At 46.7% G+C, this 24,857-nt stretch overlaps 4 protein-coding genes, 2 non-coding genes and 1 pseudogene across 7 annotated transcripts; 5 read left to right on the top strand and 2 right to left on the bottom strand.

Moving 5' to 3' along the window:
- LOC103728683 overlaps positions 1-16,048 on the top strand; it is a 31,298-nt pseudogene extending 15,250 nt beyond the window's left edge.
- On the top strand, positions 2,386-2,467 carry Trnas-gcu. The gene has a single exon. It is a non-coding gene; the product is annotated as a tRNA-Ser (tRNA).
- Trnal-caa lies at positions 2,742-2,847 on the top strand. The gene is made up of 2 exons: positions 2,742-2,779; positions 2,802-2,847. It is a non-coding gene; the product is annotated as a tRNA-Leu (tRNA).
- Positions 16,049-16,744: 696 nt separating the features above from the next.
- On the bottom strand, positions 16,745-17,187 carry LOC103728659 (histone H2B type 1-M-like). The gene has a single exon (XM_008826625.1). The coding sequence runs from the start codon at positions 17,155-17,157 to the stop codon at positions 16,780-16,782; it is 378 nt and encodes a 125-aa protein (XP_008824847.1). The 5' UTR covers positions 17,158-17,187; the 3' UTR covers positions 16,745-16,779.
- A 286-nt stretch (positions 17,188-17,473) lies between these two features.
- On the top strand, positions 17,474-18,824 carry LOC103728660 (histone H2A type 1-B/E). Of its 2 annotated transcripts, XM_029560367.1 has the most exons (2): positions 17,474-17,554; positions 17,660-18,824. In XM_029560367.1, exons 1-2 carry the CDS (start codon positions 17,474-17,476, stop codon positions 17,864-17,866), a joined length of 288 nt encoding a protein of 95 aa, XP_029416227.1. In that variant the 3' UTR covers positions 17,867-18,824. The 2 variants fall into 2 exon arrangements, with proteins under 2 accessions (XP_029416227.1, XP_008824848.1); XM_008826626.2 differs by having other exon boundaries at positions 17,474-18,824.
- Positions 18,825-19,351: 527 nt separating this feature from the next.
- On the top strand, positions 19,352-19,678 carry LOC103728661 (histone H4). The gene has a single exon (XM_008826627.2). It carries the CDS (start codon positions 19,352-19,354, stop codon positions 19,661-19,663), a length of 312 nt encoding a protein of 103 aa, XP_008824849.1. The 3' UTR covers positions 19,664-19,678.
- A 4,663-nt stretch (positions 19,679-24,341) lies between these two features.
- LOC103728662 (histone H2B type 1-M-like) lies at positions 24,342-24,797 on the bottom strand. Its single transcript, XM_008826628.3, has one exon. It carries the CDS (start codon positions 24,771-24,773, stop codon positions 24,396-24,398), a length of 378 nt encoding a protein of 125 aa, XP_008824850.1. The 5' UTR covers positions 24,774-24,797; the 3' UTR covers positions 24,342-24,395.
- Between the last annotated feature and the right edge of the window lie 60 nt (positions 24,798-24,857).

Genomic DNA, 24,857 nt, shown 5'->3' on the forward strand with positions numbered 1-24,857 from the left:
AAGACCAAAAGATAAATAAATAAAAAATTTTTAAAAATGCTACCACTTGAGCTGGAGAGATGGCTCAGCAGTTAAGAACACTGGTTGTTTTTGCAGAAGACCTGTGTTCAAATTCCAGCACCCACATGGCAGCTAACAACTGTCTGTAACTCCAGTTCCAGGAGATGCGATGGCTTCTTCTGTCCTCCGGGGCATTGCACGTCGAGGGTGCACTTACCTATATGCAGGCAATACACTCATACACATAAAATAAAAATAATAATTTTTTAGAAAAATGCTACCAGTAACCAAAAAACAAATGGGAGTCATAGGTGCTAGTGTATAACGTAGTTCCAGAGCTAGGGCGCCTGAGGCAGAGGAATCACAGGTTGCAGGCCAGCCCAGCAAGATCCTGTAAATACGTTAATTAAAATATTTTATTATTTTTGTTGTCATGCAAAGTCCGTCGAGGCCAGAAGAGGGCACCAGATCCCCTGGAACTGGAGTTAAGTTTACTTACCACTTGAGCCCTGGGAATCTAACCCGAGCGTGACCAAAAAAATTTAATTTAAAGTAGGGATAAATAATTCATCCAAATTAAAGGAAGGAAGGACAGGAGTACTCCACGGAAGAAAATGACTTGTTGGAAGAGCAGGAAAATGCTCTTTTTTGGTACAAAACTCAGGATGAGACCGAGGACGGAAACAGGTGGAGGAAGTGACCGCGTGAGGTGCGGCTGCCTGGATCCGGGGCCTGGATCTGCAGGCGGTGCAGCGAACACAGTCCTGGGCCTCGTCCAAGAAAGAAGAGACCTGTTCTCTGTGACTGTCCGCACTGGCTGCTTTTCCCGTTGCTGTGACCGGGTACTTGGCAACCAGTAATTTGAGGGTTTATTCCAGGAGATCGTTCCATCGTGTCAGCGAGCACATCATCACATTGTGCCTGTTCTCCGGAAGCAGAGCAGAATGTGCCCCAGCTGATTCTCCTTTTACTCAATCCAGGACGCCGGCCTATGCCACCATGCCACCCACAGTGGAGTTTCCCCACCTCAACTAGATAACCTTTCACCCACAGGCCCAGAGACTTGTCTCCGCGGTGACTCTAGATCCTGCCAAACGGTCAGCACTGTCAACCTGAAGGTTTTCTCCAGGCTCCCCGATGTTCATCGATGATTAGTTTGCCCAGGCTGGGTGAGAACTCTTCCCGACCCCTTCCATTTCCAGGTTTAAGGTGGATCCTGACCAGCCACGGGCTTTCGTCATCACGCTCCTCAGCCTCACTCGGGAGACACTCCTCGCCTGCTCCCTTTGCTCCGCGCTTTCCTCCAGCCCGCGTCTTCACCGTCTTCCCCAGCTTTAGACTTGATTTTCAAGTTTGCGTGGTGGCTTACACCTGCAATCCCAGTGTCGGTACGGCTAAGGCGGGAGGATTACCGTGAGTTCAAGGCCGGTCCGGGTTAGAGTGAGGCCAAGTCTCAAGAACACAAATCCAGAAAATAAAAGGTTTTCGAGACTCATCTTCAACAGCGCCTTCTTGTGGTTCCACTTCTAGATTAGTCGGAATTAAAGGTCAGCTACGTGCTTTAGTGTGTGTGTGTGTGTGTGTGTGTGTGTATGTGTGTGTGTGTGTGAGTGTGTGTGTATGTGTGTGTACGTGTGTGTATGTGTGTGTACGTGTGTATATGTGTATGTGTGTATGTGTGTGTATATGTGTACGTGTGTGTATGTGTGTATGTGTGTGTATGTGTGTGTACGTGTATGTGTGTGTACTTGTGTGTATGTGTATGTGTGTGTATGTGTGTGTACTGTGTGTATGTGTGTACGTGTGTGTACATGTGTGTATGTGTGTACGTGTGTGTACATGTGTGTATGTGTGTATATGTGTGTGTACGTGTGTGTATGTGTGTGTATGTGTGTGTGTATGTGTGTACACTTTCTGGGACCCTCTAATGCCGACCTGGGGGAAGAGCCCAGGGGTTAAGGACTTTGCAGCTTCTCCCACGCAGCCGCAGTCAGGAGTGGACCCTGAGTCCTGTCCCGGGGGGACGGGTACGCGCCGCGGGCACTAGGGGGCACTGTCCGGCCGCGGCCGGCGCGGCACCGCGGGTGACCCAGGCGGAGGCCGAGGCCACGTCCGCCGCAGGCTGCTCGCTGGGAGAGCGTCTGGGTGGCTCCAGGCGGGGACGCACCTGCCCTTGTCTACGGTTTCTGTGAGCGCTGGGAAGCACACTCCTCCACTTACCTTTTTTATTGTTGAGCTTTTGGTCCCGTCTTCGCATTCGTTTCTAGTCCATTTTCTCTGCGGACAAACCATCTCCACGAGTCCCTGACGTCCCTCGGTCTCCCCCAGGTCGGCAGTGCGACCAAGCTTGAAACTCGGAGTCAGGAAACGGCGGAGAAGTGTCTAGACGAGGTGGCCGAGTGGTTAAGGCGATGGACTGCTAATCCATTGTGCTCTGCACGCGTGGGTTCGAATCCCACCCTCGTCGGCCCAGGCCTTTTAGTTAGAAAAGAAGAATCGGCATAGCTCATCTTTCCATATTACAGTATCAGTGTTTGGGTTTTCACCGTTGTGGTTTGCTGGATGTGAGCCAAGTTCCTTGACCAATTTAATGACATTCTCCCCATGGGTTCCTTCTTGGCCACTTAAGAAAAACTAAAACATTAACTGGGAGCGATGGCACACGCTTTTAATCCCAGCACCCGGCGTGCAAGACCTGAAAGCCAGTCACAAGACCTGAAAACTCAGTACTACCTCAGAGTGTCAGGATGGCCGAGTGGTCTAAGGCGCCAGACTCAAGCTCCTGCTTTCCCGATGGGGAATTCTGGTCTCCGAATGGAGGCGTGGGTTCGAATCCCACTTCTGACACATCTTTTTCAAGACCTTGGCGTATGTCTTTAATCCTGTTTCTATGAGACCAGCCTCGTCTACAAAGTAAATTCCAGATCATCTAGTGCTGCAGGGAGATTCTGTTTTGAAAAGACCAAAAAAAAATAAAAGAAAGAAAGAAAGAAACCCAGTCTGGATTGGAGAAGAGCTACTGAGGCCACGCCCCTTACTGAGGAGCTATCAGCAGTTAGGGGATTAGTAGAGAAATTTTTCTTTGCGGAGGGGGTAGGTGGCCAGTAGATGACTCCGTACCATATGGTTTTGGGGCAGCAATAATTGGACTAATTGGTAGAAAGAAAGAAAGAAAGAAAGAAAGAAAGAAAGAAAGAAAGAAGAAAGAAAGAAAGAAGAAAAAGTAACACATGAGTTTGGAGGGAGGTTCTGGGGAGGTGGGGGACAGGTAGGGTGGATAAGATGAAAATACATTGTACAGGAACTCCCCAAGGAGGAGGAGATCCTGCTGCATAGAAGGCAGGACCAGCTGAACCACCTCAAGGTTAAAGAGTGAGCCCTCCAGTCAACCATCAGTTCTAGGAGTTAGCTGTCTTCTCAGCCTGCACCTGAACAGTCACATGCTATGTTGGTCCACGTAGAAAACGAAGCATCAATCAACCAAACCGCTCTGGAGCGCTAATGAGGAGGAGGGGAAGGAGGAAGAATTTGACTCCTGAGGAGAGACAGGAGCTAGGGCTAGTCACACAAACCAAATTTCTAAGTCTCAGGCACTTCACCTCCTCAAAAAAGTCATCTTGCCTTGGGTCCTATGGCCTACTTGAAAGAAAAGCAGGAGTTAATTACAGAATAAGTTCCTGTGAGTGGCTTCCGTCAACAACTCAAGCTCCAGAATGCTTTAACAAAAGTTAGTGGCACAGAATATCGAAGATGTAGTGTCTTAAAACCGAGCAGTTTGATGGTACAGGGGCCCGCGGGCGGGGCGCGCTTACTCTGGGTGGCTGTTACGTTACCACGTGGAGTTTGAAGCCTCACTGTTAAATGAGTTTAGGGATAAATTACAGATAAGCGGCTCTCCGGGAGCCTGCTGCTCTCCAGATACACAGTTCTTCCTGAGGAAGCAAAACAAGGGGGCCCCTAGGGAGGAAACCTGACCTTAAAGATACAAGCACCATGCTCAGGCGATTGGGTTTTTATAACACCTCCAATTGAGTTGTTTGGATCTGGAGTTGAGACCCGTTTCTGCATGTTGCCACGTTTCCACGGATTGTCACTAATTCCAGAAGACCCATTTCCCCTGTGCAAAAAGCTAACAAAGCAAACAAAACTCTAAATCAAGCAGAACTTAGTGGGCCATTCCAGAGGAAACGATGGAGGCGTTTTTTGTTGTTGTTGATCCACATGTCATTAGAATTATTGTAAAGATATGCCGTTTGCTTAGATGAAATTTTCAAGGAATAAAAATCATGTAAAAAATTAAACATTTTCCTGTCTCCAAGTAGACTTTTAAACAAATTAATCATAGAAACTTTTAAAGATACACTGAAAGTTGTGTTAATATAAAAGAGCTACATAATTACCTCAGAACTTCCATTTATTAAATTTCTGCTTTACAAAATAGGTGTTTGGGTGTTTTGCTTTTGCTTTTGTTTGTCAGGGTCTCACTGTGTAGCTCTGGTTGACCTAAAACTGGATATGTAGATCAGGCTGGCCTCAAACTCACAAAGACCCATCTGCCTCTGCCTCCCAAGTGCTGGGATTTTAGTGTGTGGTATCACACCCAGCTCATAAGATTTGTTTTATTTTTAGTCATGCATACATGTGTTCGTGTGCGTATGTGCAAGTAAGGGCAGTGCCCTCAGAGGCCAGAGGCACTGGATCCCCTGGAGCTGGAGTTATTGGCAGTTGTGGGTGTTGGGAGCTGACCTTGGGTCCTCTGAAAGAGCAGGAATCACTCTCAACTGCGGAGCCATCTCTCCAATGCCAGCTTTTTATTTTTAAAGTTTTGACTGTAAAAAAATCACACATGCAGAAAGTGTCATAAAATAAGTAAGCAATCACAAAGCAAGCATCTGCACAACTGTGACAAAGGTCACAAAGTAGAACATGGCATCTAATCAATGCGCCTTCCAGGTCACCGTCCCTTCTCCCAAAGGTAACCAATAACCCAACTTTAACTTTTGTTACTTCTTTACATTTTCCTACCAACAATTTATCATTTTTCTTTTTAAAAGATGTATTTTTATTTGTATGTATTGGTGTGCATGTGACATGTATGCTACACGTGTGTGGGTGCCCATGGAGGCCAAAAGAGTGTGTTGGAGCCCCTGAAGTTGAAGTTACAGGCAATTGTGGGTGCTGGGAATTGAACTCAGTTCCTCTTCAAGAACAGCAAGTACTCTGAACCACTAAGCCGTTTTCCCAGCTCCCAGTCTATTCTTTTTAAAAAATTTTTATTTATTATTTTTATTTTATGTGTATGAATGCATTTCTGCATGTAGGTAAGTGCACCCGTGTTGCACAGTGCCCAGGTAGATCAGAAGAAGGCGTCCGATCCCCTGGAACTGGAATTACAGACAGCTAGCTGTTCAGTCACCATGTGGGTGCTGGGAATCCAACCTGGGTCCTCTGCAAGAACAGAGCTTAACCACTGAGCAAGCCCCTAATTTATCATTCTAACATTAATGCTTATCAATCTCTGAAATTTATATAAAATCACATTTTTTGTTAAGATCAGTTAGGTTCATCATTATTGTTGCAGCTGTATTACCTACTTACATTTCTACACAATTTATCAATGTGAGCACAAGTTATTTATTTCATGTGTTATTCTATTTATATATAGCAACGTACCATAGTACTTCGTTGTTCAAAATATTTACTACCTTCTAGTTATTTACTACCTTCCGAGAGTTAGGATTCCAGGGAAGGGTAGCTGCACTCTGTGCCTCAGCCTCCCTCCCAGGGCTACGGCTGAGGCTCCGGCAGAAGATTTAGTGGTTTTAAGGTTGGAGTAGCGGACTGGCTTCCCCAGGCCTTGACATAATCCTGATCCAGGTGTTGACGGGTGTTAGACTGAGGCTTCCCGCCCTTGATGTTTGGATACCACTCAGCTGATGATCATTGGAGTTAGACACAGGCAGTTCATAGGATGGCGGTTTGTTTCATCAGAATAAGCAAGCCTGGGGACTCAGAGAGGCTGAGCAACAGAAGCCTCCAGAGCTCTCCCAGATCTGGGAGGTAACGGGCCATCGTGTGCAGTGTATTTGGCTCATTAGCAGTTCATAGGTTGGACTGGTCCCAACTCACAGGGTAAGATTACACAGGGGATGGTCACAGGCGCTGGAATGAAGAGACTCCAGCTTAGAAGATGTCTACTATACCTGATCTACTGCTGATGAATTTGTGTCTCTCTCCTTCAGCCATTAAAATTTTATTTATAGGATGATTCTTATGTCTTCTAATACATAAGGGCCCACATTCTGAGGCGTAAATTAGGTATGTTTGATTTAGTTAAAAAAAAATAGGGGGGTTGCTAGTGACATGACTCAGTGGTTCAGAGCACTTGGCACTTGCTGCTCTTTTGGAGGATCTGGCTGGGATTCCCACACCCATACAGTGACTCAAAACCATCTGTAACTCCAGTTCTAGGAAATCTGAAACCCTCTTCTGGCTTCCCTGGGCCCCTGCATGTACATGATGCACATACATACATCCAACAAACACTTATACACATAATAATTAAAATGTTTTTAAATGCCTGTTTTTCTAAGGTGACCTGCGCTTCACCAACAGCTGATCCCCAGCCTCACCTCACATCACAGTGTCATTCTGGTGGTACAGCCATGGTCTGTCATGTTTGCTACTCTAGAATGGAAATGTCCAGTATAAGCAGTAAAGAATCAAATGAGGCTCTGGTTTTAAAATAGATGGTTCCTGACCTGTTAGGTCAGAAAAGACATCCCAGTATAGATGTCATCAAAGCTGGGACCTGACAGAGTGAGGGGGACACAGGGCTTTGAATATTCTAAATGTTTTCACTGACTTGGCTGACAGGATTAAGTCCCTACTCCTGAGAAGTCTTCATTTTATCAAGAGTTAACAAAATTTTGAATTATTTTGACTTAGTAATGTATGAGTTAGAGGAAAGAGTCCACAAACTTTTATGACTAATAGGATTGGCTTTTTTTTTTTCTGATAGAGTCTCACATAGTCAAGGCTAGTCTCAAACTCATTATGTAACCACAGATGACCGTGAACTTCTGCTTCTCCTACTTTCACTTATCAAGTGCAGGGTTACAGATGTGTGCCACCACATCAGGTTTATGCAGTGCAGGGGATCAAACGCAGGACTTTACTACACACGCACCCTACAACTAAGGTACCGCCCAGGCCCTGGGCATATTTGTAAAGAGATTTGTAATAAAATTAATATTGACCTTTTCAGTTTTATCTAATAGAAATATTTTCTAGTTCATCAGGTTTTTTTTCTATCCTTATCTTTTGATATGTTAAAATACTTTAAATGTGTGAGCTTAGTATTGTTTTCATCAAACCATCAAGGTGCCTCCCTCAAGACCGGCAACACCGACAACTTGCCATCACAGGAGTTTTGGAAGGGAGACAATGGCATAGTCCCTACAGCATTTGGTACAGTTATTGCTGTCTTAGTGCCTCAGTCGGTCTGAGTGAAGTTGACTTACTAGAACTGTGTTCGCAGCTAGTATTAATCCTACCAAAAGTCATGTGCCTGACCTGAATGTCTGATGTGGCTTTTTGTAAAAGAGACTTTAGAATATACTAAATATTTCATTGAATTCAGACCCTTAAAAAATACGGGTGTGGTGGTTCACACCTTTAATCCCAGCACTTGGGAGGCAGAAGCAGGCGATCTCTGTGAGTTCAAGGTCAGCTTTACTCTACACAGCAAGTTCCAGGTCAGATGGAGCTACAGGGAGACCTTGTCTCAAAAATAAAACAAAAAACAAAACAAAAAAAAGCTTAGTTGTTGGAGAATACAAATTTGGGCTGAATATAAGATGAAATTGGGGCTAAAATGGAGATTTTGAAGCTCCTCGCCTGGCTTTTAAAACTATCACCCAGACAGGGTGGCACACTCAGGAGGTGAAGGCAGCAGGATCAGGAGTTCAAGGCCATCCTCAACTACTTAGCAAGTTTGAGGCTAACCTGGGCTACATGAGATTGCCTCAAGAAACAATAAACAGAAGGTGACAAAACTGCCTCTCTTCAGCAGTTTCTCCTGGTGTGGCCTTCCCTGGCAGCCGCTGCCCCCTCTGCCCTCCCCATCTCTCCTCAGCAAACAAAGACAAGCAGAGTTTCTAGGACAAAATTAGAACAGAGTTTCTGGTTCTCAGAATTAAATACGTTACCATCTCCAGTGGCTGAGACCAGCAAGAAATATTTACTCTTTTACCAGTTAGTGCTATTGTCACAGTTTAATGCCCTGTTCTGACTTTTTTCTGGTTCCCTGTCTAGCACTTGTAATGCTAATTCCTCTTGCCTTTACTTCTCCTTCACATCCCCTATTCACCAGTCAAGGACTTTCTTCTCCTCTTAGACACAAGAGCTATGCAATTTGTGAGTCTTTTAGATAGACGCACTGAAGGGGTACTCCAATTGTCTCACCTTACGTCCCTGTTCAGCATGGAAGAAGCCAGAGCGGTCTGCGTCCTGATTCCCTATTGGCAATTTGGGTAACCCCTTCCGAGGATGGTGTGATAAGCATAGGAGATAGGGATTGGCTAGGCAGTTAGAGAAAAAAAGACCCCAAAGAAAAGCAGTCAGTTTCTTGGCTAAAAGTCAAAATGTGAGGTCTGCGTTCCAATTCCCTATTGGCAATTTTGATAACCTCTTCAGAGGATGGTGTGATAAGAATAGGAGGTAGGAACTGGCTAGGCAGTTTGGGTAAAAAGACCCCAAAGGAAAGTAGCCAGTTTCTTGGCTAAATCTCACACTATCCTTAGGCGTCTTAGCAACCACCTCTGTTCCAAAGGCCACAAATATCTAATGTATTTGGGAGCTTTTATCTAATCCTTTAAAGATTCTAGGGGTACCTCTTCAGAGGGGGGAATGTTAGAGTAGCCAAAAGCCCCATAAAAATAAATAAATAAATCAAAGAAGAAGAAAGAGTACACGAAGTTACCAGAAAAAAGTGATGGGGAGATATGGGAGGAGTTGGAGGGGAAGAAGTGGGCACAGATTTGATCAAAACACCTTATATGCATGTCTAAAATTCTCAATAAATTATTTTTTTTTAAAAAAAAGATTATCTTTTATGGGTACAAGCGTTTGCCTACATGTGTACACATATGTGTACCCAGGAGAACAGGAGAAGGCACCAGAGCTGCCATGTGAACGCTGGAAACTGAATCCCAGTCCTAGGCTGGAACAGTAAGTACCGTTAATGGTCACACCACCTCTCCAGCCCCCATAGATTGAGTCCTTACACAGTCCTGCATTGCACAGTCACCGTCTCACAGTCAGTGTGGAGGCTGCCAATTATGGTAACTGAAAGAAATTCTCCATTTTCTCGTGCCCTCTGTGCACCAGCTCTTTCCTGTGTTCCCAGGACAAATCAACACAATGAAGTTTTCACTCTCGGCGTAGTGAACAGTGTACTTAGATTGCAATGTGATAGTTACTACTGGAGATGGTGATGTATGAGACAGAGGCCATTCCAGTCCACAACAGGAGTAAAGATGAGTTCAAATAAAGAGCTGTGAGAGCCTAAAGAAAGCAGAAGGTCAGGTCAATGCTCTAGGGGAAGAATAGAGGCACAAAAACAGGAATTTCTTTTTGAGGAAAAGAAGAACCTGTTCAGTTGAGTTGAAGCGTTCATTCAAGGTAGAAAGGATTGAAAAATAATTCAGCTTTTCCACCGTCTGATGGGACTAAGGATTTGAAATCCAAATTAAAATAGAAGGCCTGCAGAACTCTCAGCAGAAGAGTTCCATGGCCAAAGTGAACCTTAAAGTCTGTCTCTTTAACTGTGACAGGAAGGTGGGAAGATGGCAGGTGGAAGTGGAGAACACAGAAGGGACCCCAGGAGGGATGGCTGGGACATTTCACTCTACTAGCCTCTGGTGCTGGGACATGTGACACAGCCGCTCCTCAGAGGACCATCACCGTGCAAGAATGAGTGGAAAGGAAGCAAAAGGCAGGGGTAACACAGGAGAGGGGCAGGTCACTGGAGGTGGAAGATGTGGGAGGGACGAGAGCAGAAATGGATTAAGAGCCAACGATGGCTTTCCACTACTGGCTTTGCCACTTAGTCTTGTGATATTAAGAAGTTATTTTTCTCCTTTGGGTCTTGGCAACGTGACACACCTGGGTACAGGGAGCCTCAACTGGGAAATTTCCTCCATCCGACTGGCCTGTGGCCATGTCTGTGGGGTGTTTTTTTAATTGTTGAGTGATTGGGAGGGTCCAGCCCACTGTGGGTGGTGCCACCCCTGGGCAGGTGGGCCTGTATTGTATAAGAAAGCAGGTTAAGCACAGGCCAGGGGAGCAAGCCAGTAAGCAGCCTTCTTCCATGGCCTGTGCTTCAGCTCCTGGCTCCAGGTTTCTGCCCTGAGTTCCTACCTTGGGCTCCCTGATGAACTGTGACCCAGGAAATGTAAGTCAAATAAACCCTTTCCTCCCCAAGTTGGTATTGGTCAGAGTGCTTTGTCACGGCAATTCAAAGAAAACTAGAACAATCCCCAAATACGTTTTTAAAAAGGAAGAAAACTAGGGATGGTGGGGAGAGCACGTGGAAGGGTCGCAGAGATGGTGGACCCTGGGGCTCACCAGCCAGCCAATCCATCCAACTGGGCAAGTTCCAGGTCAGTGAGAGACACTGTCTCAAAAAAAGACAGTGCCTGAGAAATGACACCTAAGGTTATCCTTTGACTTGTACATGTATGCATACATGTATGCAAGCACTTATACACGCATGTGCACCTGCAGGAACATAGTGCACATATACACACATACAATAAAATAAGTGAAAATAATAATTTATGTTTGCAGATAAAAATGTAAAACACTACGGCACACATTTCATCGTTCCCAACACATACCCTGAAAAGATTGTGGCAGTTACTACTTTGAGACCTTTGGGGGAGAATTTCCCAAAAGAAGTATTCCATGTCACACGCTGCAAGTGCTGATTTAAAGTACAGAGAAGTCAGGTGGAGTAGGTGTTTGCAATGTCTGATAGCCAGAGGAAATTCTGGACAGCACAAGAATAACTGGTAGCTCTGGGGAAGGAAAGGCAATCAGAACAAAAGAGATTGGGCAAAAGACAAGAAAACTGACCCCGCCTGGAGACCAGTGTCCCCACTCCACAGGGCTCTTGACTGAACCTAATTAGGCAAATGCTCTAAAACTGAGCTAAACCCCAAACACCGGCTGTTATTTTGAGACAATGTATCACTAAGTTGCCAGTGCTGGCCTTGAACTCGCTGTCAAACCCAGGCAGGCCTCAGAGTTGGCCTCCAGCCCCAGACTCCCAATCAGGGTGGGATGGCCAGCTGCATGTGCTTCTCTTCCAGGAGAAATTGAAATCCAAATACTGTGCTGATAAGGAAACCATGAATGATTTCTTAAAGCTGTGAGCATACCAGTCTTTCCTAACCAAAAAGCCTTACGTTCTGGGGCTAGAGAACTGGCTCAGCAATTAAGAGCAAGTACTGCTCTTGTAGGGGACCTGAGTTCTCAGTTCCAAGCTCACAACCCCTGTAACTCCAACTGCAGAGGATCTGGAGTCCTCCTCAGGACTCCATCATGGGCACCTGCATTCATATGCACATACCCACACATGGGCACACATACATGCACATAATTAAAATTACAAAAATAAATCTTTTTAAAATCCTAAATTAGGCTGCACGTGGTGGCACACACCTTCAATCCCAGCACTCGGGAGGTGGAGGTAGGTGGATCTCTGTGAGATTGAGGCCAGCCTGGTCCAGACCAGCTGAAGCTACAGGGAGACCCTATCTCAAAAAAAGTCCTAAGTTCAAACTGTAGAAATATACAAGATATGCAATATGGCAACTACCTTACTTGTCACATATAAAGAAAAAAAGGTTCTACATTTGCCCAATAATCATTCATGAAAAGCATTCAGAAAAATTGTGCAATCTGTGTAGTTCCTCACAGAACTGAGGCTTGTTTTGTTTTTGCCTGATGGTTAAACTGGGAATTGAACCAGCAGCAAATGAGCAGCCAAAAGGGAAGACTAAATCTTCTAGATCATTCTCCGAAGGGAATGAAAGCAGCTCTTTGGGGTCCCCTTTCCACAACAGTGAAGAGGAATCTATACTTCATCTATCCAGAGATTCCGTGCCAGGCACTGCCCTAGAGCCTGGGAAATTTAAGTAATCAAAGTGACCCTCCCTCCCAAATCATTTTCAAGGCATTTATGCTCTTGTGGAGAGAGTGGAAAAGTGAAGAGAGGAAGCAAATGGTCAAGAACAGCCTGGAGGGGCCTGGAGATGGCTCAGCAGTTAAGAGCACCGGCTGCTCTTGCAGAGGACCCAGGTTCGATTCCCAGCACCCACATGGCCATCCATAACTCCAGTTCCAGGGGATCCAACGCCATCTTCTGACTTCCAAGGGCATTGCATGACACAGGTACACTTACACAGGCAATACACTCATACACATAAGATAAAAATAATAAAATTAAAAAAGAACAACCCTGGAGTATACCAGTTCCTGACACACATTATGACCCAAGAAGATGAAAAGTCATAAATACAGACAGGAAATACAATACCAATTTGGGTGGATGACAAGCTCCCTCACAGGATGAGATCATGGCATTAGCACACTGAAGCTCTACCACACAGGGTAAAGGTCCCAACCAATAAGAGAACTGTTTGTTCTGCATCCCCCCTTGCCCCCAACAATGGCTTCACCCCTGGGCAATGCTGAGAAATCCATGCCTGTCCTTCCTCCCAAAGATGAAAATCAGACTCATCTTCAGAGAAGAGGCAGCTGCCCACCTTGCAGCGGGGTCTCACATCAGGTCAGATTTGGTGCATTGCTACGATGTGTGGCCACACTGCTCACTTAGCAGAAAAGGGCTCCAAGAGCGCATGTGGGAAGCAACAGCCAGAGCCACAGGAGGAACAGGGAACTGCCAGCCATTCGAGTGCATTAAAGAGGCCAAGAGCACACGTGTGTTTGTCTTCACATGTTCCAGGTGGGTGCATGGGAAACTAATAAACGTGGCTTTGTGCAGTTGTCAAAGGTAAACACAACTGGACAGCTGTTAATGCAGGTTTCCCTGTATTAGTCATGGCACTGAGAACGAGGAAAGGGGGGAGCTCCACGCTAACTGGTGCAGAAGTGAGGGAGCGGTCAAAGGGAGGGTGAAGGATGAGGCAGGGCAATGGCCTAGGTAGACAGGCAGGGGCCCTAAATTCAGGCTGACGGAACAGAGGCGGCTGAGCTTTTTCAGGCTGTATTTGAGGGCAGAAGGGTCATCATGGGCATGGAGCCTTGAGATGACAGAACTACAGCTCTGTTTGTTCAGTCTATTTAAGCCGAAGTTGGGGCCTAGTCCACAAGGCTCTGACTAGTTTGCTATAAAAGCTGGAAAATAGAAGTGATCTAAATACACCCTCCCAGTCTATGGGGGAACCGTGCATCTGGATATTCTTGGGAACCGGACTGATTCCAGTCTTTTATATGCGATTATTAAACCCTAGCCATGAAAGGCCTGACAGAAATCATAGCCAAGTTTCAGCTACGGTGCCCTAAATGACGACCGGGTGGCAACAGAGCTCTCCACCAACCTGCAAAAGGAAGTGCAGCTCTGCCAACTCTTCCTAGAGTCAACAGCTGGCTCCTGCTCCTGCTCCTTGAGACCCCCAGTGTCTTGGCTGGAATTCCCCTGCACAGACTGAGTCCACTCAGCATGGCCCCTTGTTGACCGAAAAATAATGTACCCAACAATGAGACTGCATTTCTTTCACTTGGGGAGTGGGGGAGAGAAATTCTATTAATTATGTAGTTCCAAGTGCCCACTACACACGCCAAACACTGCCAGCAACCATGAGTATTTGCACAAATATCCTAACAGATATAAAGAAACACATTACCATTTCATGCCTAAGAAAATTCTAAAATGGCTTCTTACACTACCACCTAATTCTTTTTAAAAACTCTCCAATTACTTCAATTTTTTACCAATGATTTTTGTTGGCGTGTGGATTCCCTCAAATCAAAAGGACATTTGGTTGTTGCTCCTCCCTAATAGGTTTGACTCCAGATCTCTAAATAGCCATGGTGGTTCTCCAGAAAACAAATTGGGAGACTACAATCTGGGAGAGGGAATTCTCTCTGACTGCTTTCACATCATTTCTCTGAAGAACATCAGGGGAAGTTTTTGTTTTTTAAAAAGAAAAAAAACCATTTCCAGCTCAGATTTAAGTTAAAATGATTTTTTTTAACTTTTAAAAATTTATATATTTTTTTAAATAATTCTTAATATGTCTTGAATTTATAATTAAAACTTTTGGCCTGCAAACTTTAACTCTATATACAAAAGTATTTTTAAGACAAGATCTCACGACGTAGCCCTGGCTGGCCTAGAACTCACTATGTAGATCTGGTTGGCCTTGAACTCACAGAGATCTACATGCCTCTGCCTCCTAAATGCTGGGATTAAAGGCAGGCACCACCACACCCACCAAGAAACCCTATCGTTTTTGTGTCTATAGATAAAATACTGAAAATGCATCTTGACACAAGTTGAATTTAGAAACAAGCAAACATAAGAATCAACAGAAAGGGCATTTCTAGGGTAAAAAAGAGAATGCTTCAGAGAAGTTGAGTACTTTGGGTCCGGGTTGAGTTTTTTTGTTTGTTTCATCTTTATTTTCTTGTGATTAGGTTAAATAAATAAATATGGATGAAACAAAGGAAACAATTTTTTCATCAAATTATCTAAAAAACATATCAAGTTCTAAAAACAATTACATTTTAAAATAAAAATAATAAAAATACTAATTTATGAGACACTGTTACATTCCTCCCTGGCTTTGTTCTTTAAATATGGTCTTGCCATATCACCCAGGTTGGCCTTGGCCTTGAACTCAAGTCTTCCTGACTTTGTCTCCCACGTTCATGTGATAACTTTTTTTTTTTTTTCTTTTTGAGACAGGGTCTCCCTGCAGCCCCAGCTGTCTCACTATGTAGACCAGGCTGGCCTTGAACTCACAAAGATCCACCTGCCTCTGCCTCCCAAGTGCTGAGATTAAACGCATGCACCACCATGCCAGGCTGTGATAACTTTTTTTAAAAAACTCTTCTTTTTATTATTTTATGTGTATGAGTGTATTGCCTGCGTGTAAGTGCACCCGTGTCATGCAGTGCCCTCAGAGGTCAGAAGAGGGTGTTGTTAGCCACTATATGGGTGCTGGAATTCGAACCCGGGTCCTCTGCAAGAGCAGCCAGTGCTTTTAACCACTGAGCATCTCTCCAGCCCCAAGCATGTGTTAATATTTAAAATGGGGATGAGGAGTAAAGAAAGTCATTTATCACTGCTGAATATTTTCCAGCTAAGTCTTAAATCAAGAACTTATAGTGTACATTCTCTATAGGGACATGCAAACTAGGCAGAGAGCAATTCAACACAGGCAGTTGAATGTATGTAAAGTGGAATGAAAATATACCACACCTTTAGTCTCAGCACTCAGGAGGCAGAGGCAGGTGGATCTCTGCGTTCAAGGCCAGCCTGGTCTACATGGTGAGTTCCAGGCCACCTGGGGCTACAGGGAGACCCTGTCTCCAAGACCAAAATATACCAATTGCTTTAGACATTACCGCACTAAATCTAGACCCATAAACTATTGTACAGACCTATTAGTGGCTAGACCAACATTAGCAGGCTCTGAGAGGCCATTAACCCCTTTCCTGCCCCGCCTAAGATTTAAAATACCACGAGAAAAGGCGGCGAGATCAGTGCTGGGTTGAGGCCCGAGGGGGAAAGCTCCATTATGCTGGTCAAAAGAACGGACTGAGCTTTGCCTGCCCCGGGGTGGAGTCACCACAGTCCAAGCTACCCAAACATTACATAAACATCGTCGTCTCCAGAGAATGTAACCCGGCCTGTCGGATCACCTGGCCAGGAGACCCCACCCCACCCCACCCCCGCCCCCGGAAAGCCGGTAACCCCGGAGACCGTGAAGACGTGGACTTCACCTCTTACTGAGACAACCGTGTTCGTGCACCCGGGTCCCTCACTGCGGCTACCTGAGACCTTCACTGCGCTTGCCCACTGTCCTGCGCAATCATTGAAAGAGAAATTGTTGCGTTTCTTCCCTTCAACCTTTTCTCTGGACATCAAGTTCTAAGCGTGTTTGTCCTGACGCCGGGATTCGTTTTCTCTGCATACCTGCCCTGCTCTCCCCTTTCCACCGCTGCTTGCTAGACTGAGCCTGCCCGCGTCCTCGGACCGCAGAGGGCCTGGCCAGACCTGCATCCGCGAAGACTACTCGGGTCCTCGGGTTTCATTCCCTGACGTTTCAAAATCCTCTTAGGACACTAAGAATCCACAAAGGGGAACTTGACAAATGCTTCTCCGCTTTCTTGGCCGGAGACTAAACTTGGTACCAATCACCACGCCCATTCAAAACTAAGTATTTTGTAGTTCATGTGGTCAGCACAGAGGTAACAATCTCACTTGGGAATTAAGTGATGTTCAGGGCCCGGGTGCAGGAGGGACAACCCCGCAGCAACCAGAGCGCTTTAGGCGCAAGACCCGGAGACAAGCGACGCCAGCAGCTCCGCGGCCGGCTTTTCTACGTCACTTTCCCTCCTTCTACCTCATCACTCATGATACAGCTAACAGCTGCTCTAGGAGCAAATTATACGTTAGCAGCTCTATTGGGAAAAAGTGGGCGGCTCTGAAAAGAGCCTTTGGGTGCAGGGCGCTGTGCGCGCTCACTTGGAGCTGGTGTACTTGGTGACGGCCTTGGTGCCCTCGGACACGGCGTGCTTGGCCAGCTCCCCGGGCAGCAGCAGGCGCACGGCCGTCTGGATCTCCCGGGACGTGATGGTCGAGCGCTTGTTGTAGTGCGCCAGGCGCGACGCCTCGCCCGCGATGCGCTCGAAGATGTCGTTGACGAACGAGTTCATGATGCCCATGGCCTTGGACGAGATGCCCGTGTCGGGGTGCACCTGCTTCAGCACCTTGTACACGTACACCGAGTAGCTCTCCTTGCGGCTGCGCTTGCGCTTCTTGCCGTCCTTCTTCTGCGCCTTGGTCACCGCCTTCTTGGAACCCTTCTTCGGGGCGGGCGCCTTCGTGGGCTCGGGCATCGCGACGAAGACAACAGGCACCAAACTGCAGAAGCCGGAACACTGACGCCGAAGAGGGCGAGCCACCCTATTTATCGGCCTCTTATGCAAATGAGGACGAGGAACGCCGCTTCTGATTGGTCCAAATCGTTAGCGCGCCAACGGGCCTTGCCCAATCAAAACACGAGGCGGGCACAGTCGCGCGCCCCATTGGCGTAAATGAAAACGGAAAAACAGCCAATCGCACGGCGGCCTTTTCGCGCCTCGAGGAAACTATAAGAGCCCAGCCGGGGACCCTTGGTGTCACCCAACTCCTAACTGCCGTTTGCTCTTCGCCATGTCTGGACGCGGCAAGCAGGGCGGCAAGGCGCGCGCCAAGGCCAAGACCCGCTCATCCCGAGCCGGCCTGCAGTTCCCCGTGGGCCGCGTGCACCGGCTGCTGCGCAAAGGCAACTACTCGGAGCGGGTGGGCGCCGGCGCCCCGGTCTACCTGGCGGCCGTGCTGGAGTACCTGACGGCCGAGATCCTGGAGCTGGCTGGCAACGCGGCCCGCGACAACAAGAAGACGCGCATCATCCCGCGTCACCTGCAGCTGGCCATCCGCAACGACGAGGAACTCAACAAGCTGCTGGGCCGCGTCACCATCGCGCAGGGCGGCGTCCTGCCCAACATCCAGGCCGTGTTGCTGCCCAAGAAGACCGAGAGCCACCACAAGGCCAAGGGCAAATAAGCCGCCTCAAAAACCTTCCAGTTAAGCCAAAGGCTCTTTTCAGAGCCACCCACGTTTTCATGGGAAAGAGCTTTGCGTCTGTTTCATGTCAACCAGGTGGCAAACATGGAGAACAAATGCTCCCCTAGCGCCCAATAGCAGATTTAGGTTCGCAAAGGGGCAAGTCAGAGTCACTGACCCCAACTGACCTGGAGCTCGCCGTGTAGACCTGGATCTCCGGAGCCCGCTGCCATGATTCCCTGAAATCATTTCTTAATCCCAGAGTTGAGGTCACTTCGAAACTCAAAAGGTTTGTGGCCGCCACTAAGTCATAACTTATGGGCACATATCTCTGACACAGATCATCTGGTGCACCGGTCCGGGCCTGCCTGCTTCTGGTCTCCAGCGAAATTCGGTGCCCTCGGATCAGGAAGCTAGCCGCGTGAGGTGCTGACCCCGAACTGTGCCGCCTCCCCAAGGATGCCCGTTCCCGTGAATGCTCCTGTCTTGTGGATACCCGGTCCCTGTGGATCTGGAATGTCTTTGACATTTGTAATTAATGACATCGCAAATATATATGTTTTTGTTTCTTTTCCTGTACTTAAAAGTGCTTCAAAACACATGACCCAAAAAGTGCAGAGCCTGGCGTGGTGGTGCACGCCCTTAATCTCGATATAGGGCTGAGATCCGTGTTCCAGGACAGCCAGCTCTACATAGGGAGTTCTAGGCCCGATCCGACTGCATAGTGAGAGTCCCATCTCAAATAAGTGCTCAAAATATCTAGTCGTGATAGCCATTCAAGATGCGCCCCAAACCAGTGAACTGTTGGTTTTAATAGGATTTTTAGAAGCTTTGTAGCACAATTATTGGGTGGTTTTCTCGTTCCATTGTTCAATCCTTAAAAGTACATTCCAAGTTAAGTAGTACCGTCCTTTAGAAGCAGGGCTTTATGGCACATATGAACATAAAGTTAAAAATACCTACTCCATGCTTTTCAGCTTCATTCTTTCCTGAAGCCCCTTGTCTGGAGATATTTGTAAATGTGGTTTTTTTTTTTCCTTTCTATGTTCTATGTATCTTCCATAATGTTAAGTTTTTTTCCTACTCCATAATATAAAGCAGGGCGTGGTGGGCCACACCTTTAATCCCAGCACTCAGGAGGCAGAGACAGGCGGATCTCTGAGATCTGGTTTACATAGCGAGTTCCAGGCCATCTGGGGCTACAGGGGGGTCCCGCCTCAAAAACCATAAAGAAAACTGAAAATACACTAAAAATAAAATGGATGGGACAAGAATGATGTTAAATGAAAAACAGGAAACAGCTCTGGATCCTAAACCATGGGAAAGAATGAGCACGCAGGGTTCCTTCCCCTTCCCCTCCCTCTCGGGGGCGCCTGGGCCCTACCCGCCACTGCGTTTCCTGTCTTCACTCCGGTCCGCAGGTTCCCTATAAGAGATCTGCTGACCACGCGCCACTATCAGTTTGGTTTCGTTTTCAAGCTGAGCATGTCTGGACGTGGCAAGGGCGGGAAGGGCCTGGGCAAGGGCGGCGCAAAGCGCCACCGCAAAGTCCTGCGCGACAACATCCAGGGCATCACCAAGCCCGCCATCCGGCGCCTGGCCCGGCGCGGCGGCGTCAAGCGCATCTCCGGCCTCATCTACGAGGAGACCCGTGGGGTGCTGAAGGTCTTCCTGGAGAACGTGATCCGCGACGCCGTCACCTACACAGAGCACGCCAAGCGCAAGACGGTCACGGCCATGGACGTGGTCTACGCGCTCAAGCGCCAGGGCCGCACCCTCTACGGCTTCGGCGGCTGATGCGCTCCGACCGCTGTCCCCACAAAGGCCCTTTTCAGGGCCGCCACATTCTCAACAGAAGAGCTGCGATAGCTGTTGGTGTGGCGTAGGTGTTACGAGAAAGTCTTGTATTTCGACAAAGAGTAGTTAGTGTTCGAGGTAGGTCTTCGGTACCGGTGTGAACTAACGGTTAAGTAATATTTCGTTGTATTTGTGCGTTATTTTATGCACCATTTCGGTTGGAGATTCAAATACCGTCCAGCTTCTAGGCGTCAATCTGAAAAATTAGACCGTTCACATTAAGACCTGAAACGGATTAGAGGTAGGTGGCCGAGGAAGACAGTAACGTTCTTCCCCTTACACTGAAGGCCGAAATCTGGTTATGAGTAGTTACAAGGTGAGAGAAGGAAAGAATAATGCCTGAGAAGTACGTTCATTTGGCGATGCTGCAGACATTACAGTATATACCAGTGTGTTAACATTCTGTATCTCACTTGATTTTTCTGTGTCGGGAGTGTGTGCAGTTTTTTGGTTGTGGGCTTGAACCAGGCGCCATCACAAGCTAGGCAAACACTCAAACTGAGCCGCCTCATCCTCTGGAGTAGGCGGGATTACAGGCCTGAGCCACCTACACACCCAGCATTGTGTAATATTTTAAGTGTAGCTTTATTGTTTTGTTTTCATTTTTATTTTATGTGAGTGTAAGTGCACCTGTGACCTGCAATATCCAAAGGTCAGAAAAGAACATCAGATGCCCCAGAAATGGAGTTATGGATGGTTGGTAGCCACCAAGTGGGTGCTAGGAATCAAACCCAGGTCCTCTGCAAGAGCAGCCAGGGCTCTCAACCGCTGAGCCATCTCTCCAGCCCCGATGTGTAATATTCTTTCCTACTCCACCTCTGAGAGAGAAATCAAAGAATGGGAGAATGGGGCAATGAGCCAGGATAAGTGCACGTCACTGTGCCACCTGGAATGGATCCTCTTAATCTTCCAGGTTGTGGGCCTAGCTGGGGAAGTAATTTTTATTCCTTGTGTGTATTTGTATTGTTTATTAGTACTACGTGCACATGTGTGGTGGGTGGTGATGGACACAGAACAAGGATGGCAGGGTATCTAATAAAATGTTACACATGAGAAAATTTAAATGTTAAAGAAACCTGGGGACCAGGAGACTCCCTGAGCCTCTAACTTCGGAGCCTTTTATTTGCATGGATAAAGGGAGGTACTCTAAGCAGGTTCAGGAACTAAAGGTAGGTAAATCAAAGGACATGTCTCTTCAGGAACTCGGGAAACGATTAGCAATAAAGTATGGCCTGTTTACTAGGAATAGAGCAAATGTTCACAAAACAGTAATAAGGTATAGTTGGTTTGGTTTTTTGTTTTTTCTTTTTTTTACTCTAATCTAGACATAAGGGACACTGCACTTGAGAACCTGCATCGTGCCTCTCGGGCTTTGCCATCAGAGACAATCTTGGCTGGCGGCAACTTTGCACATATGCCAAGCATGTTGTTGTGGGCAAAGTCCAAACAGGGCGGTGGTCTCCAACATATTTGAATTGTCAAATTTACAGAGCTATTACATGACCTTACCCTCTTCATTTTTCAGGTTCCAACTCATTGCAGCAAGCACTCCCATAGGAAAGTGTAGTTGGTAATCCCAGAAATAACTTGTGTCCAGTCCTTACCCCTAGGGTTTAAGGTCACTGCTGTGCCTCGATTCCCATGTATTATAGCACTCGACATGTATGATCCATGTATTATAGCACTCGACATGTATGTTTGACTATTAAATACTGAGGAAGGGAATGCTTACGTTTTATTTTAGTTTTTACTTCAAACTGATGCTGTATTCAGTCATCAGTAACACTGAAGTGTGCTTCAAACAATTCAGGCACATAATCTAAATCTCTAAGAACTCAAAATATAGATCAAGAATTGCCATGAAACTTTAGAAAATTTAGAATTTGATGAACTGTAAAAGTATAGACACTGGACTTCAAGCACTTGAAGTGAAAAAAAAAAAAGCAAGATATCTAATCTGGGGGCTGGAGGGCTCAGCAGTAGAACACTGGCTGCTCTTGTAGAGGAACCAGGTTTGAATCCCAGCACCCAAGGCACCGCCAGAGCCACCCTATGATCTCAATTACAGAAGTAAAGACAAACAGTTAAAGGAGGAAAGGGTCCCTTTGAACCCTTTTGTGCAAAAAAAAAAAACTCCAAAAAGCTTCCAAAATTCAATATGCAGTCACCACTAGGACACCTGAAATGCTACTCAATTTCTGGTTTCTACTGGATGAGAAATTGAAAGTGACTAGTCTGTCCAATTGTTACTGAGGAGGCTGGAGTAACTGTCAGGTTCAAGGCAGTGGTTGAGGGTCAATGTCATCTGTTTTAAGACATGAAGTATTCAACTAAACAATGCTTCTAGGAGTCATTAATGTAGCAAGTTTTTAATAATTTATTCAAAGTTAAATGAAATTAACATATATGACTGAAGAGGGAGGAAATGATGGACATATGTGGTCTCATGGGAAAGAAGGGCCTGCTGGAATCCTGTCCAGTCTCTCATTTGAGCAAATTATTTAAGCTCTGTGCATCCATTTTGCTATCTGTGAAAGGACATTGATATTACCTGTGATTCCTTCCAGCTGTTAAATCTGAACTCCCCATAGAAACAAAATGAGATCCAGGTGAAAGGAGGCCAAAGAGACAGGTTTACTTCCACCCAGGTTTTTCAATTAAAGTCCAATGTTCTTGCAGAACTTAAGAACAAAAATAAACCTTAAAATCAAGATGATGTATTTGCAAAAATGGCTTATCAGAGCCCAGCGTGGTGGCGCACACCCTTAATCCCAGCACTCTGGAGACAGAGGAGGCTCTCTGTGGGACTGAGGCCAGCCTGGTCTCCATAGTGAGCTCCAGGCCAGCTGTGGCTACAGGGAGACCCTGTCACAAAAGAAAAGAGAGGGAGGGAGGGAGAGAGGGAGGATAAAAAAGGTTCCAAGGTAAAGAAACCTTAATCTGATAATAAAATACACCTGAAGATGAAATTCATCACAGCAGGTCCCAGCTTCAAGTGGCTGAGATAGGTCAGAATCGGCTGCCAGGGCTGCATTGCAAGAGCCTGTCTCAAAGTCCTGTGTACTGGAAGCCTAGAATATGTACTGGAGAAACACACTAATCAATGATACAAGCATCATTTCTCTTAACTTTCTCATTTTCCATGAAATTTAAGTAGGCAGTTGTACTGCAGTGGCATTTTCTCTCATCAGCTGAGATCAGCCTAAGGGATATAAAGTTTGCCATCAACAGAAGTGACAGGGCGGATCCATGAAGACAGTCCTGCTTGAGTCATTTCCCTGAGGTGAAACACTAAGCTCAAACCACATCATCCTTTCTCTTGTTCAGACACTCTCCTCCGTTGCCTCTGCCCTTGCTCCTTTCTTTGAAACTTACCACTTCCACTGTATCCTGTAGGTTAATTCCCACATGATAAAATATGCATATTGATCCCTACCTCAGACTTATGTAAAGATGAGCTATGCCATAGGCACAGGTATAGAGGAGGGCTTGGAACATTGATAAGCCCTCAATAATAAGTGTTAAGAATCGTGTTGATATTTTTTGAAATATTAACAATAATTGGTAAATCTCTACTGAAGAACAGAACACGTTTTGTATGTTAAATGTTCAGGTTAAACCCTGCTCATCTTTAAGCTTCCAAGAGGGCAGGCAGTTCATTCCATATGCTCTCTAGCTGAACCCTCAAAGCCTGGAGGTGTGGATACATATATACACTCATGTTTCATTAACTGAAATAAGTCGAGTCTTTTGAGCCTGGCCTCCGTTTACCTTTTTATTATTTGAGACATGGTCTCATGTAGCCCAGGCTGACTAGAATAGCCTAGAAGTTCTGAACCTGCTTCAGCCTTTAGTGTTGGGTGACTGGCAGGTGTGAGTGCTGGGTGACAGGTGTGCTCCACCACTCCCGTTTGTGCAGTGCTGAGACTGAGCCCAAGGCTCCCTGGTGCCACACAAGTCCTTTACATCCTTAGCCCTGCTCTCTGCTTCTGAATCACAAATTAAGCAAGGACAGAACGTGACTTAAAATTCATTAACACGTCCCTTTGTCCAAAGTCCACAAAACTGGGCAGCCTGACTGCTCAGACCGGTGGAACGGGCAGTTCGTCCCTCGATAAACCTCTGCAGGTGCAGGTCTTGCCCCACCCTGTTCGCTTTTGAAAACTCTGTCCCAGGCGAACCATATGAAGATGCTACTAACCAGCCATGCAGTTTAAGGTGTTTAGGTTGGGCACACATTTCCATGATCATATTGCAGACTATGCTGCCTAGCCTGGTGTGTTCCCGTACAGCTGAAGAGGAAGTGGAAGGGAAAGAGGCACATTGGGTAATCCCAAATTCAAACTGAACCCTGCCCACCATGCCAAACCTATTACCGTAACCTAGACGTTAAATTAGCAGCCACGCTGCCGAACCTCTAAGACCAAACAGCGGGAATCGGGTTTTCCTGCATGAAGTGCTCATGGCACACTAAGGTAGTACTGAGATTTAGAGCCATTTGGCTCCAAAAAAATAACTTCCCTGCATAGCCCCAACCCGCCATACGTGAGAATACTGGGCATCTCAGAGTTGCCTGAACCAAAGTTGTCTACAGTTCTCATATCGACAATGTGGGCGGCTCTGAAAAGAGCCTTTGGTGTTTCACGGTTAACGATGGCGCTCTTCGGAACGTTCACTTGGCGCTAGTGTACTTGGTGACGGCTTTGGTACCCTCGGACACGGCGTGCTTGGCCAGCTCCCCAGGCAGCAGCAGGGGCACGGCCGTCTGGATCTCCCGGGACGTGATGGTCGAGCGCTTGTTGTAGTGCGCCAGGCGCGACGCCTCGCCCGCGATGCGCTCGAAGATGTCGTTGACGAACGAGTTCATGATGCCCATGGCCTTGGACGAGAGTCCCGTGTCGGGATGCACCTGCTTCAGCACCTTGTACACGTACACCGAATAGCTCTCCTTGCGGCTGCGCTTGCGCTTCTTGCCGTCCTTCTTCTGCGCCTTGGTCACCGCCTTCTTGGAACCCTTCTTCGGGGCGGGCGCCTTCGTGGGCTCGGGCATCGCGACGAAGACAACAGGCACCAAACTGCAGGAACCGGAATACTGACGCCGAAGAGGGCGAGCCACCCTATTTATCGGTCTTTT

This window comes from Nannospalax galili, unplaced genomic scaffold (genome assembly GCF_000622305.1).
Source record: "Nannospalax galili isolate Female #2095 unplaced genomic scaffold, S.galili_v1.0 scaffold952, whole genome shotgun sequence".
Taxonomy (NCBI): Eukaryota; Metazoa; Chordata; class Mammalia; order Rodentia; family Spalacidae; genus Nannospalax; species Nannospalax galili.